Here is a 15,849-nt window from a genome sequence, read left to right on the forward strand (position 1 = left end):
ACGCTATGCTGAGAAGAGGTCTGTTAGGTTTTCACCAGATTGCCAGTGGACCATGGTACAATACACTAGATGGGAAGAATCTGGGTCCCTGAGTAACCCCGCCCCCTTCTCTATCCCACATGGAATCACATTGGATGGCATAATAAGTGAGATATAAATCATTATCCTACCAAGCCACTGAGATTCCGGGAATGTTCATTTCAGCAGTCAGCCTATTCTGACTAACATACAGCTGAAATCTGGCTTCAGGTCACTGGCCGTTGGTTCTGATTGTGACCAGACCCTATGAACTGAAGAGAAAGACACTGGCGGTGAAGTGCTGGTAAAGTAGGTCTCAAAATAAAAGAAAAAAAAGACCCATCCTGGCTAATTTCAAGCTACCAATCTGATGTTGCTAAACTCTCAATTAGAAAAGGGTGCCCGGAATCAGCATTGCCAGCCGGTGTGAGCTAACTTCTGGCACATCACCAGGGCTGCTCTCCCCCATGACAAGTTCCTAGAAAGGTGTCTTGCTACTGCCTCCCCTGATGTGAGGGAAGGGGTATGTGTGGAATCTTGACAATAATTGTTTAAAGGCTCTCTTTAAACCATTGTGCCTAACACTTTCATAATGAATAAATAAAGCAAAATACCTTGGAATGCAGTAATTTGTAAATTCAACAAGCTGTTAAAAAGAATCTAATTAGTACTAATTACAATCCTAGAGTGTCCCAACAAATTATAATGCCATTGTTTCTGTGGCGGCATTGTGCTTAAACACTCTGAAACATTAATTAGTTTACAGAGCAAATGTGTGAGATAGGTATTATTCGGCAGTATCTGAAAGCCAATTATTTACTCTAGGAAGGCCTGCTGCCATTACTGATAGTAAAATCAAATTGATTAGCATAATAGTAGACTGAGGACATCAGATAATTACACTACCTTTCTTTCTGAGTTCCTTTCATCTCACTGGGTGTGACTGTCTTCATTTTACCTACGGGAAACTGAAGGCAGCCCTTTGACGGGTCCGAACTCTACAGAGAATCCAGCTGCAGATTTAGCCAGTCCCCAGAGTATCATGCCTGTTTTTCAATTTGAAAGCTCTAGTTCTGAGTCTTGTGTGCCTTGCTTCCCAAATATAAATATATTCTTCTATAATGAAGAAGGTGCGTAAAGCTACCACTTTACTTAAAGTTTTTAAATGACCTACTTCCACCTGGGTGTAAATTCCATATTATGTTTTGCTAATACATGAATTTTAATTTGTGGATTATGCTATTTATAGTCTCATCCACTGAAAACACTTAAAAAAACAGTCATATCATTTAGAATTAAGATATGGACTCAAAGGATAAAATTACTGGTTTGGCTCATTTAAAGTCCATAAGTCACTGTTCAAATCATAGCAAGTTGATACTCCTTTTCCGTTAAAGAAAAAGTTATGTGGACAAGACTTGGAATTTTCAAGAGCACTTGTTACCTTTTCTCTGAAACATTTACTTGCCTGGCACACAGCAGGCTGAACTCAATAAATGTCAGTGTTTGCTGTAATTATTATTATTATCATTCCTCAGACTAGGAGTTGATAGTCATGCTCTTAGGTTTTAGTCACGCTCTAAAATTCTTATTTACTTTAAGTTTAAACAGCACATTTCAATTAACGTTACTAATTTAATCCTCTCCAATGGAACCATTTAAAATATTTGTACTCCAGATGTTACACATTTTCTATTGCTGCTAATAAAATTTATCTTAATCTAGCTCCAGGCCTGTGTCTGTGTTGTTTAGGCAATTATTCAGACAAATCTAACTCATTCCGTATGACTTACATAGGAAATAATTTTTAAAAACAAATGTGTTCAATCCAAATTGGGAAAAGCCTCTGAATTCTTTTGAGCTAATTACAGAAATTGTCACTTGTCCTGTGCGAGCCTCAAAGGTAATGGCCCATGACCACTATTAACAATGTCCTTTTTGGAAAAAGAACATCCAGTTTCCCTTCATTTCTGAGTTGATCCTGCTCAGCGGTCCTGGCCACAGACCAGCACATGTCAGCAGTTCTGTGTGCAGATCTGCTCTCCCCCTCTGCCCGATCTATCGAGAATGCTGGTAGCAGGTACTACAGCGACGTTCTCCAACAGATGTTCCAACAGACTTCAAAAACACAGTAGTCACATTGTTCTTTCCCAAAGACTGGAGAGAAGAATTATTTTGTCGTATCTTCCATTTCTCTCCTCATCATGCTCATGTTTTCCTCTACTTGCACGTATGGAACACATTTATAAAAACTCTCTTGACATCCTTGTTTGCTAATTTCATCAAGTCTGTAATTCCTCAGGCTGTTTCTATTGATGGATTTTTATTTTATTTTTTTGTCTTATTAGAGTTATGGATATTTTCCAGCTTCCTCATTTGCCTAGTAATTTTGGATTGGATGCTGGCTATCGTGAATTTTACATTGTTGAATGTGTAGTTTGTTGTATTCCTATGAAGAATGTTGGACTTTGTTCAGGCATGCAGTTTAGTTACTTAGGATCAGTTTGGTCCTTTTGAGGTTTGCTTTCTCATTTTTCATTTGCGCAGGTTTAGAGCACTCTTGAAGTCTAGGGCTAATTTCTGCTTGCTACTATTGAGGACTCTATACAATGCCCTATGCATTACAAAGTCTTCCGATTTTGGATGATGGGAATATGAATTATTATCCAGCTCTTGGATGAGCACCAAGAATTGTTTGGCTCTATAAATCCAAAGACATGTGATCTTCTGCTCTAGAAAAGGTTTTGTATTATTTCTTCAATAACTTTGTTGTTGTTCTCTATTTTCTGGGACCTCAGTGAGTCACATACTGAAATTTTTGGATTAACCCTTTAATTGTTTTTAATATTGCCTCTTCTATTTTCCATCTTTTGATCTTTTTGCTCTATTTTCTGCAAGATGTCCTCAACTTCATTTTCCAAAGCAACAATTGGGTTTTTTAAAATCTTGATCACTAGATTGTTAATTTCCAAGAGGTATTTCTTACTCTATTATTGTCATTTCTTCATTGCAACCCGAACTTGTTTTGCAAACCTAATACTTCTCTTATATTTTAGGATATTCATTATAGTTTAGAATTTTTTCCCCTTTCATTCATTTATTAATCAAATATTTATTGATAATAAACCATGTACCAGACACTGAACTATTTGCTGAGACTATGGCAGTGAATTAAGACCCTGCTTTCATGGAGCTTACATTCTAGTGGTGATAGGCAGGCCTAAAAAAACTTAACAGATAAATACATGTCTGTTAGCAGTAAGTGCCACGAGGGATCCTCTCCCATCCAACCCCTCTCCCTCTTGCTCACTACGCTCCAGCCATACCTCCCTGTCTTCAGTTCCTTCAAGATCTATCCCCTCTTTCCCTTCTATATGCAGTTCTCTCTACTCAAAAGTCCCCTGGTTTTTCACAAGAATAACTTACTATCCTCTTGAGCACCACATCTTACACGGATCTCATCTTGTTGCCCTATCATTACCATCAGTTTTCTGTCTCAATGTACTTTTTACTCCCTTCCTTCCATTCATGTTTCTTCTTGCTAACTGAACCTGACTTGTGCAGGGATCCACGATCTCCCCAAGCTTTTAGGAAACGTTGTCCTCATCCCTAGCCCAGGGGTAAATCTGGATTAGTCTAGCCAAATCATGATAATCCCATGCTCTTGCCAGTGATGGCTTAGGTAGGAATGTCTGGCCTAATTCTGATCAGTGGGATGTAAGGGAGGGTCTGCTAGGGAGGCATCTGGGAAAGGTTTGCTCTTTATAAAGAGACTCAAAGAAAAGAATGTCTACTTTTCAGCCTCTGAGACATTTTTTCACCTAAGAATGTGATACCTCTTTCAACCATAAGGTGAGCTAGCCCACAGAGAGTAGAAAGATAAAAATAAACTAATGTTTGGTGATATCATCGAGCCACTAAATTAGTCTATTTTCATAGTTCTTTATGTTCCCATGAACTCTTCTTGAGGAATCTACCAGATAATGAGCTTCAAACACCAGAGACACATCAACATAAGGACTGATGCGTTAAATAATACATAATGGTTATATTCTCTGAGACAGTAAAGTCACAAAATACAATTGGAGGAGGACGGGAATAGCATATACAAAACCTTTGTTACAGATTCTTAGAACAGTTCGTTCAATAGTTTTCTACAATCATAGTTGATGATGGCAGCATCTGTATTGTTGTCTTCCACTGTTGCATATACTAAGTGGGATAAAGTAAATGAGAATTTGGGGATATTTAATTCTATGATCCTGTGCTTTGGGAACCGAGAAAAAGGGAAACATTCACATAATGTAGAAAACATACACTTTTTCCTACTTCTGCCCACTAAAATGGTCCAGAAACAATGGTCAACCTAGTCATAGCAATGAGCCTCCGTAGGCCCAAAATGTCATCTTGAAATACCAGTTCCCACTAAGAGAAATCAGGGCTTCTTATAGATATTGCTTGTTCCAAGTACAGCCTAGGAAATAAACAAGATAAGCCTAGAATACCCTGACCTACCAAATGGCAAAGAAGCTATCAAACACTATTAGGGTAACTCAGGAGCCAACCTGAAGAAGCTTTCATTGCCAATGACAGGAAGTTTGAGCTTCAATAAGGATAAGAATTACAATAGAATTCATGAGTTCATAATGATATTTTATAAATTAATTGATCACCTTTGGGGGAATGACAGAAACCAATACATTATCTTGAAAACTGGTAAATAAAAGGAAAGGATAAATTTTTGGTCCTGCCTTTCCTGTATGAACTATAGTACGAGGTAACCAAATAGTAGATAAGGAAAGTAGCACTCTATAAAATTAATAAATAAAAACACAGTGGCATAATTAGAATATCACCATATGCTGTACTCCCAGATAATTAATAGATCCTGGCCATAACTATTAATGGTTGCTAAAATCACGAAAAGAGACAACCACGTGTTATGTGCCTCCAAATGAAGAACACAACACCACCTATAGTCTTGACAAAAGTATTAATCCTGAGTCTAATCAAGACTCACGGTCACTCTTCCAATTTGTAGAAAATACAGGAGAAATGTGGGAAACTCCGCATGTCAAATAGCCCCGCTCTTTCAACAGATAACTTGCAAGTAAAAGAGAGACAGGTAGGGGAAAATAGTAGATTCAAAGAAACTTAAAACAGATAATTTTTAAATAGGCAAGACTAAACCATAGTGTTTAAAAAATCATTGTTGGGTGATAAAACCGTAAGGAAATATAAGGAAGCCATGACTATAAAATCTTGGAGTGGAATGGTAGTCCATTACAGTGGTAACCTCTAATGAATCATAATTTGTAGTATTCATGACTTCATGGAGTACCCACCTCTTGAATCGGGGCTGATCCCAGACTTAATTTAACCAATAGAATGTAGCAGGTAATGCTGTGCCATTCTAGGCCTAAGACATAAGAAGCCCTGGCAGCTTCTAGAAGCTTTTGTACTCTTGCAAACTCTGAGTCACCATTTTAAAAATCCAGTACCTTACTGGAAAGACCAGGTTAAAAGGCCACCTGGAGAGACAGAAAGCCTTCCAATTTGAGGCTATCCACCAGCCAATCAGTCTGTGGAATGCAGCCCCAGGAATGACCACCAGGCAATATAAGACGTAGAATTGCCCAGCTGAACGTAGGGCAGATAGCATAATTGTGAACAAATAAATAGTTGTTTTAAGAGCCAGTAGCTTTGGTGGGACTTTGTTGGGCAGCAATAGGTAACTGAAAACAGTGGTTATTTTGGGAGAGACAAAAAGGTCTAGGATTGGGATGGAGAACATGGAGGCTTCTAGGAATGGCTAGTGATATTCTTCCCATTTCTGGGCCTGGGTGATGGCTGCAAGGATATATGCCTTATAATGACTCTCTAAGCTCTGTATTCCTTTCGTGTGGTTTTCCTGAACCTATGTTTTGTTTTAAAATAAAAATGTTTTTTTAAAAAGAAAAAAGAAATCACATGGTCTGGCACAGAGACATTTATTCTTCTTTCAAACTTCCTTCAGACGATGGACTTTTATAAAACCACTATGGGGATCCTAGTCAAAACTATTATTCTAATCCTACAGATATCAACATCCAAATACCACCAAGCATAAAAATATAAACTGCTTTGGGTCCTAGACCTTGCAATTTGCAAAACTGAATTAATTGCTTTCATATCTTTAAATCTTTCCTTCTCCCCTCTAAATGAGAAAAAAAACAACATGCAGTACTAAAAAAAAAAAGCAAGCACTTTTATAAGCTGGCTTGCATTTTCTTATTGGCAGCGACTTACTAGTGTCTTTTTTTAAATGAATTTTCCAGTTTCAAAGGAGAAAATCTGTATTACATTTGGGGTTTTGTTTGGTGATGGTGTGTGTGTGTGCGTGTGTGTGTTTTAGTTTGGAACAGTTAGAATTCTAGTCCTCATGTCCTATATTTTACTAAAGTGCTTTAAACAGACTGCAGCAGATGAATTGTGCTCTTTTATTCTTTTGTCTTCCTTTGCATTATTCTTTTGTCCTTACTTCTGACTTGTTTTCCAATCTCGCAAAGCAAATTCTTTTATGTACCTTTTTTCTTAAAATGATATTACCTAGCTTCACTGACCAAAAAAAACATAAAAATTTATGATTAGGAGATTAAAAGTCACAACCGTTAATTCACACTGCATATTTTGTAAAACTTTCACAGTACATTTATTTTAGTTATATTAGAAACTACTATTACAAATGAGCTCCTGCTGTTGCACTTTCTACTTGGGGACCCAGTTCAGACTTTCCCAAAGATTAGAATAGAGTAAAACTACAATCAGTTCAGGAGTCCACAGCAAAAATGAATTAAAAAAAAAAAAACACTTTAAAATCACTATTGTCTTTTAGTCTTTAAACAATGGAGTATTATGCAGCCATAAAGAAGAACGAAATCTTACCATTTGCAACAACATGGATGGACCTAGAGAACATTATGTTAAGTGAAATAAGTCAAACAGAGAAAGACAAATACCATATGATCTCACTTATATGTGGAATCTAAAGAATAGAATAAATGAACGAACTAATCAGAAACAGTCTCAGAGACATAGAAGAAAAACTGAGGGTTGCTAGATGGGAGGGGGGGTTGGGGATAAGGGAGAAGGTGAGGTGATTAGAAAGAACAATAGATAACCACAAGATTGCCACGGGGATATGAAAGTCAATTTGGGGAATATAATCAATAATGTTGTAAGGATTTTGTAGAGTATCCGATGGACACTTGTTTTATTAGGGAGACCACCTCAGGTATGATGTAGATGCCTGATCACTGCACTGTACACCTGAAACTGAAGCTGAATAACAATGAAGGTCAACTATAATTTTATATATATGTTTACAAGAAGTGGACTACAGCATAAGGAATAGAGACAGTGGAAATGTAATGGCTGTATGAGACGTCAGAGGGGTAGTAGATTATCACTTTGTGAGGCGTATAAATGATAAATGTCTAACTATTACAGTGTTTTGTACACATGAAACTAATAAAAAAAATCACTATTGTCATTTTAAGAGTCACTATTACTAAAGCACCTTTGATGGTGTGTCCTCTTGCAGCCAGTGCCCATAGAAAAAAGAAGTGCTTCATCAAGAGGAGATTTCGATTTAGCATCTGATTCTATGAGTTCATCAAACCATGAACTTGGACCCAAGAAGGAAGGTCACTGTTTCTTCCACAAGTACAGGAGAAAATGTTACTTTGTCTCAGTTTAGTGTCTTATTTGTGATGAATCTAAGAAATTCTCAATTCACACTAAATTCCCAAAGTCTTGGTTTCCATTCATAAAAACTGAAGGTGGTCGAAAGTAATTACTTGCCCTATGCACTAGAGATTCCCAATTGGCAATTGCTTTCCTAATTCAAAACTCCTACTAACTTTATTGGTTGTTTGGTATCCTTGAAGGCATTTTTCAATCAAAATATAATGTGATCAATATACGTTTGTGCATTATTCCTAATGGGCCCTCTCCTTTTTTCTCCCATCCTTGCTATTCCCATCTGGGGAGCTGCAATTGCTCATTTTTGAGGAGAATCCATTCATTTCTACAAAGTAGGAACTGAGACAAATACTAATAGTATAATCTTAACCCACTTCCTACGGCCATTACTAGCCAGATACATTGAACTCTAAGATGACATAGTCATAACGATCCAGATAAATCAGACCAGTTCATATGCCCCTCTCCTACCAACAAATCATGACTGAAGAATAAGCAAATGTGTGAACTAGTACTACACATCTACACTGAGTAGATTGCAAACATGTACAACTCTCCTACCTTCCAGTCACCTTGTCAATGGAGATTTTACTCTAGATACTATTACCAGCATAAATTTCATATACAGCCACCTAAGTTAACCATTACAGCATGAATATCAGAAAATTCTCTGCAGAGAAATACATGTTTTTAAGCTGAAACTCATTTCTTACTTTAAAGCATCAGGGCCCTGGAAAACAACAGTTTTCCTAACTGCTATTTGCTGCTACCAGGCCTAGAGGTGTCCACCAGCCCCCACCCCAGGACCTGTGTATCCCATAGTTCTCAGCTGCAACACTGATTTTCTAGGCATAAAAGGAGAAAGGTGCTCTAAATTGGCCACTGATACCTGGATTATATGAGCTTCCTTTTTCATTACAGTAAGACCTTTTTTAGGTCAGTGCTAAAATCATCACCACAGGCTAACAGATGACATTACCCATGTGATCACAAGTTGGTCTCAGTATTATTTATTAATAGAAACATCTTATCAAGGGAAGTTACTGAAAGTCTTCTAGAAACAATCCCAAATATGTATTCTGTTGTAAGAAACATGAGTGTGGTAGTAATTTTCAAAACCAATATCTTTAGAAATAAGTAACTCCTTAACACTTCTGATAACTGTTTACCTAGAGATTTCCCAAAGCCTACGAAATAATGTACTCAAAACATTCATGTGACAAAGATCAGTATCAACACAAAGTTTTGAGGCACACAAACCAAACAACAGCTGTTCAATGATTTGTCTAAAAGCAAATGCTGACTCAGATGGTTGCTTCTAACACACAGTATTAAGAAAACTTGCTCCAAATAGACTCCTTAGTCTCCATGTGTTAGCAAAGTTTATCATGTTTGAAAGAAAGTGATTGTCTCAGCTACAGGAGCTTACAAATTTATATTTCACTGGCAGCTACTTTGTGAGAAATGGGTTGTAAAATTGTATTTAAACTTTACAGTCATACTTCCAGTCGTTCTGCTTACAATTAAATCAAAGCTTGAGACTATTTATGAGCTAAAGGATGGGCAAATCGGGGAAGATAGAGTTATGGTTTGTTTTTGTTTTTTTTTTCAGGGATCTGGGGCTTCAAAACCATCAGGAAATCACAGCCCCATGACCTTCATTGGCTCATGCACTAACAATTCACGACACCAAGCATTTTTCCAATGCTCTTTTCTCCTTTGCCAGGACTTGTATTCTCAAATGAGGCAACGTCTCATTTTCTCTGGAGGTATTCTAACTTTAACTCTTCTCTTCCCTCTGTCCCTACATACCTTGAAAGTGCCCTCCCAAACAAAGAACAAGGAGATGAAATTGAACAAGACTAGGGGATGTCACACAATCGGCTATAGGTGTATTCATTCAGAGCGCATTCATTACAAGTCCTCCCTGTGTGCTAGCTATGGTATGCTTTTGTAGATCTGATAATTTAATATCAGAATTAGAAAGGCAACACATTTTCTTTCACACGCGTACAATGTTTGCATGAGTATGACAGACACAACTGTCCTGGTCACGAAGTTGTCTTCAGGGAAGTTAATCCCTCATATTGCTGGACGTCCAATGAGCACTGTAGATGGCCATGCTTCAACTTTAGGCGTTTCTAAGCTTTTCAGTGAAATGAAGTCTTATAAAATAAATGCCACAAACATGTCTTGCTCATAACTCAATCAATGCAAGCCCCTTCTCCCTATGTTCTCCTATGTTGTCCCCTACACAATGGTGAAAACAAGCATAAAGCCAAATGTATAAGACGAAGGCAGGCTGAGTTTAGCTCTTTCACTGATAGAAACAAGTCATCCATAGTTTTCCTGTTTTAAATAAACAACAGTGAAGGAATACCTGACCAATTTTCATCCCCTGACAGATGACCTTCTAGCTCCCAAAACACCAGAGCAGGAATCTGGAAAATCAATTACACTGTGCTCAAGTGCCCTGACTTGATATCCTTTTCAAATGAAAACAAATATTGAATAAAGATACTAAATAAATGCTTTCTTTTTTAGGAAAAGGTTCGGGGGCCAGATAGAGGTATCAGGAAGAACGTAACCATTTCTTTATAGAATTAGGGTAAAACTTTCATACCCAGTTTAGAAGGTATTTCTAAAGCCAGAAAAACTCTAAATTCATAAGAAAACCAAATGTTAGGTATCAGTTGTGGGCAAGGTTATAGGGGGAGGGAAACCAGGGAGACCAAGTACGCCCAGGAGATAGGAATCATCATTGCCTGCAGTTTCAGTTCAGCTTGGTGTGTTTCGTCTGCATCCACTCTTTTCTGAGTCACCTCCTCTCTGAAAGTCTCCCAAAATGAGTCTCTCCCCATCGACAACTTTAGCAACAAATTGTATTTAAACAACAGTTACAAAATATTCTAGTGTTCCTCTTTTGCTTTCTCTCTTCTCCGGGTAGGGAAGGGAACCGTACAACCTGGGAGCACAATGAAACTGTCCTTTCTGCCTCTGATGAAATCATCCCCCAAGTAACAGTCTGAAGTTCAAGTGAAGCTGTGGCCCACGCTGCGTTTTACAAAAGAAGGCCAGTATGACCAGGAGGGAAATTCTGCGTGATAGGCCGGGAATCCCCAGGGAAATCTCGAGAAACGCGGGATATCCCCGTGGTTCTCTGCGGCAACTTCAGAAAGTTCGGCTCCAGGTACAGGAGGGCGAGGTGTTTATGGTGGTGACGGTGGGGAGGGCGGGGGTAGACCCCGAGCGGGGCGCAGCGGAGGAAAGGAGGTCATGCCCCACCCCGCAGCCTGCACCTGACTCTCTCAACCATCCGGCGGCGCTTCCCGAAGCATCCCCAGCCCGACACCAGCCGAGGCGCGCCGGCCAGCTACACCCGCCCTGGGTCGGACCTGGGGACCCCCGTGCCAGCAGGTAGACAGTGGGGCATGAGCCTGGGGCGTACTGTGGGGACCCGCTCGGGACGCCCCCTCTAGGCGGGCGTGGCCCAAGGGTCCCGCGGGCAGGCGTACCTCGGATGTAGGCGCACTTGCCCTCGTCCAGCTGGCTGGAGGATGAAGCGCCCATGGCGGCGGGGCGCGCGGGTGCTGACAGGGGGAGACGGCGCGGCCCGCACCCGGGGCGGCACTGACGGCTCCCGTGGGCGACAGCTGCTCGCTCTAGGAGGCTGATACGACAGGCTTCGGTGCTCTGCAGTTAAAGAGCCAACTTCCTCCGAGAGGCGCCGCCTTCTGGGGCGCCTCCCTCCAGGTCCGCGCCCTCTAAGGGACTGTGGGTTGGCCAGGGGCCGTCTTCCCGCCCTGGTTTCTCTGCTGAGCTCCGAGGGGATGTCTAGTTTGGAAGCAATTCCTGCTCCTCCTCTTCGCCGGCTTCCCCTTCTTATTCTCACCGGTTTAGGGCAGCTGAGAAACACTTTGGGGTAGATGGATCATTTCTCCGGTGACTGAAAACATCTGTGAGCTGGAACCTTCCCCACTCACACCCAACAGAGTTCTAGATCTCATTGGGTTGCATGACCTCTGGTACAAGCAGCAAGAGTTGTTCTCAAGCATCACCGAAGCACTTGTTAGAAATGCAAAATTTCAGCTCCCTCTCTGCCCCTCTACACCTCTACACACACACAGTGAGAGAGAGAGAGAGAGAGAGAGAGAGAGAGAGAGAGAGAGAGGCAAGGGGGCCCAGCAATCTATGTTTTCACAGGCACTCCCAGCAAATCAGACGCCGGCTGAAGTTTGAGAGTCAATGGTAAATTGTATCTTGCTGAAAGCAAGAAGTTGGGCCAAGGAGAGTGTGGGAAATGAAGGGAGGAAAAAAGAAATGGAAAAACTTAGGGAAAACCTAAGGCTGAGTCCTACAACGCTCCCAGCCCTGAAACGTCTTCATCAAACTCAGTTCTTCCACCTTCGGGTTCAGTTCCTCTCCTTGACAAGTTGGAAATGGTTCATCAGAAAGAGCATCTGTTCTTTTCCCACAGCCGCTATTTAGTTTGGCAGCATCTCCCAAACAAGAACCAGCTCTGGGCAGAAGGGTCCCCACTCATTTCTCCCTATTCTTAGTAGTTAGACTTTTAGAAGTGTACTTCACTTCCAAGGTCAAACGGTCTGTACATGCAAGAGCCAGGCCTGAAGAAGACTTTGAAGGCTTTTTCCTCCAAAGTTAATTCACTAGCATTTTAACACAAAGATTTCTCACGCCTTACACCTAATCTCTCACACCCTACATTCCAGTCCGTCTGGAAATCCTCTCAATTGTATAGTTGATTCCTTAACAACAGGGGTTTGAACTTCACAGGTCTACTTCTATGTGGATTGTAAGGCAATAAATATATAGAGGGAACTCAGTATCCCTGAGTTTCGAATCCATGGATTTTAGTATCCATGGGGATCCTGGAACCAATCCCCTTGCAGATACTGAGGGATGACGACTGAGTTTGAGGGGAGTCAAAAGTCAGATGTGAATCTTTGATTGCGTATCGGTACCCCTAACCACCTGCCTTGCTCAAGGGTCAACTGTACTTTTAAAATACATGCAATATCCAACCATTTCTCATCCCCTCCACTGTTCCCATCCAATCATTTCTCACCTGGATAATTGCAATCGCCTCCTAACTGTTCTCCCTTCTTCAGAAAAAAAGCTACAAAGTCTATCACTGACACTAGGCCGGAATTCCTCTCTGTCCTCATCTATGACCAGGCCTCTCCTCTTTTTCTCTTTGTTCCAGCCACATCAAGCAAAGGGGTTTGCAGGTGCTTTTCTTTCACCTCAGATGCTCTTTCCTCAGATATCCACATTGTTCACTCTCTAAGTCTCTCGCTTCACTTAAATCTCCACTTAAATGCTAACACCTCAGAGAGGCTTTTCTTGACTTCCCATTTAAACACCGGCCCTCACCTTTCTCTGCCCCTTATCCTTCATCACTTCTATTCGTATCACTTAACATCATCTGACATATATTTCTCTGTCTCTCCCCACTGAGATGGACCTAATAAGGTCAGGGATTTTCTTTGTTGTTGTTGTTGTTTCTTCTTTTTTGTTTTTAATTATTTGTTTTCATTATTATTATTATTTAAAGTCAGGGATTTTATTCGTTATATTCTCTGTTGTATCTCAAATGCCTAGAACAGCACCTGGCACATAGTAGGTATTCAATCGATAACTACTGAATAAGTGAATGAATGATATATACAATGTAAGAATATAGACTCAATGAAAGCTGTGATCTCAATGAATAAAGAGCATTTGCAGATAACTACGTATACAATGATTTAAACTATTCAATGTTCGATTCCTTTCTCAATATTTGTCTTAGAATTAAGCACATCTCAGAGTAGTAATTCCTTTCATTATATAAACTGCTATAGTTGTGCCTCAGAATGTTACTATTGTTATTAAAGTAAACTAATTTGGATCTTCTGCCAGAATATAGTGTTAGCTTGTCATCTTTTGTTTGGGAACACTCTGAGAAAAGATTAATTATTCTGATCTATCATTGTTTGCTCTTTTGTAGCATTCACAGTTGGAATAAGATACAAGGAAACTTGTAATGCTAGCAAGTTTCATAACCCAATAGTTCTAGCTTCCAATCCTAATCTGATAACTAAGTAGCCATTGGACCTGGCACGTTGCATAAATTACCTGTCTCAGTCTCCTTAACTGTTCAATGGAGCTAATAACACTCACCTCATGGGTTGGTGTCAAAATTAAATTTGACCAAGGCTGTGAGGCACTTATCATATTCCCAGGAACATAGTAAGTGTTCAACAAATGGAAGCTAGAATTGTTATTATCAATATGACCAAGAGTGATCAAGGAAGCAAATTTTCCCGAGAAAGTGGAATTTTAATTGGCCCTTGAAAATCATTAAGATTATATTAAGAAAGAACTGCTGTTCCCTTTTTTTTTTTTTAACCCAAACAAATAAAGCACTTTTTTTCCCCAATCGGTTTACAGGAAAAATTAAGGAACTCATTATTTTAGTCATAGTATTTAATACTTGCAAATCCTATGTGGGCATCATTTTATTAATCACACACTAAAAATGAGTCTCCAAGCAATTCAATAACTTTATGAACCAGATTCAACTTCATATGATTCAAATCAGCTAGTTTAGAAATTTTCCTATGTAATGTTGGGTATTTTTTTTGAACTGTATCAGTGTATTTTGTATTAAAATACTCTTAAGATCATTTATTTCAGGTAAATATCACATACTAAAATAATTACCGTTTTTAACATCTTAATTGAGATGAAATTCACACAACGTAAAATTCACCAATTCAGATTACCTTTTTTTAAAGGAGCAGATTAGTTAAATAGACCTTTACTACCTTTAAAATGTGCGTGTTTTTTGGGATTCTCTTGCATGTCACAGAACTATGAACCCCTTGGTTGCCATGTTCTCATTTGAGTTAGTGACATCTGTCTATTTGGGCAGTTAGTGACACTGCCTATTTAACTGCAGAGGTGGGGCAATCTCATACTTCTTTGCATTTCCCCAAGTACCTTGTCCTGCTCAGTAACACAGGAGTAGGAACTCTATCATTACTTGATTGATTGACAGGTAATCAAACAGTAGGTTACATAGTTATCTAATTTCATCTCCACAAAACCTACTGAGGTAGGCAATATTATCATCATTTTACAAATGAGGAAACCACGGTTAAGAAGTTCAAGGAATTGATCTAAGGTTACCTGTCACCTGGGCTTGTCTGACTCCAGGGTTTATCTTCTTAACCAATATACTACTTCTTTTATCTTAAATCTTGCTTTTGTTTATTCACATAAGTAATCTAAGTTTTACTACAGAAAATTAGAAAGTGTTGAGAAACAAAAAGAAAAAAAGGGGGGAAAGTAACCCAAATCTCAGCATGAATATCTTTAGATAACCCCAATTGCAAATTTGGTATAGATTCCTACAGATTTACATATGTGCAATTATATATGTACAATTACATATGTGCAATTATAATTTATATAATTACATATAAACTAATTTTAATCACTTATTTACCAAAACAAAATGATGTTTTATCATGATGTTCTGTAATTTGTGTCATAATTTTTCATTTGGAATTTTTCACTTAAATATCTAGATGTAGGTCAATGACAGTTTATTATATAACTGTAACTTAATTCATTTATCTACCAGAAATGCATGCATGCCTCTTTCCCTAGTCCTCAATCTTATTGGCAATTTTTATATCGTTTATTATTTTCCTATTATTTTCATTATTCCTTTTAATATTTGGCAATTTGGGGATCAAGATAGATACCACATTCTATTGTTTACTTTTGAAATTCCTAATGAGAAAGATTGATTATTTTTTACGTGGGCTTTCTGGCCATACATGTTTCTTTGTGTATTGGCTGTTCTTGTACTTTTCCATTCTTCTATTGATTTCTTATTCTTACTGATTTGGAAGAGCTTTACATATATATTAAAGACATTGACACGTTTACTGTGATACACATTGCAAATAAAACACATTTTGCTTATTAAAACACATTTCCCTATGTTCTTTATTGACTCTTCTTGGAGGATTGTGCTAACCATAGGCAAAGTGTAAGATCAATTAAATTTATCTC

The 15,849-nt window shown here is 38.9% G+C and overlaps 1 protein-coding gene across 2 annotated transcripts in view; it reads right to left on the reverse strand.

The window, feature by feature from the left end:
* The window catches only part of NIBAN1 (niban apoptosis regulator 1), a 169,868-nt gene that overhangs the window by 119,562 nt on the left and 34,457 nt on the right, over window positions 1-15,849 (reverse strand). The window contains exon 1 of one of the 2 annotated variants that reach the window (XM_019738092.2): window positions 11,277-11,497. The exons of the other annotated variant lie outside the window; for it this stretch is intronic. Coding sequence (XP_019593651.2) covers window positions 11,277-11,331 — 55 coding nt within the window. The 5' untranslated portion in view covers window positions 11,332-11,497. Of the gene's footprint in view, window positions 1-11,276; window positions 11,498-15,849 lie in introns of those variants that run through there. 2 annotated transcript variants of the gene reach the window in all.

Source organism: Rhinolophus sinicus, linkage group LG17 (assembly GCF_036562045.2).
Source record: "Rhinolophus sinicus isolate RSC01 linkage group LG17, ASM3656204v1, whole genome shotgun sequence".
NCBI lineage: Eukaryota > Metazoa > Chordata > Mammalia > Chiroptera > Rhinolophidae > Rhinolophus > Rhinolophus sinicus.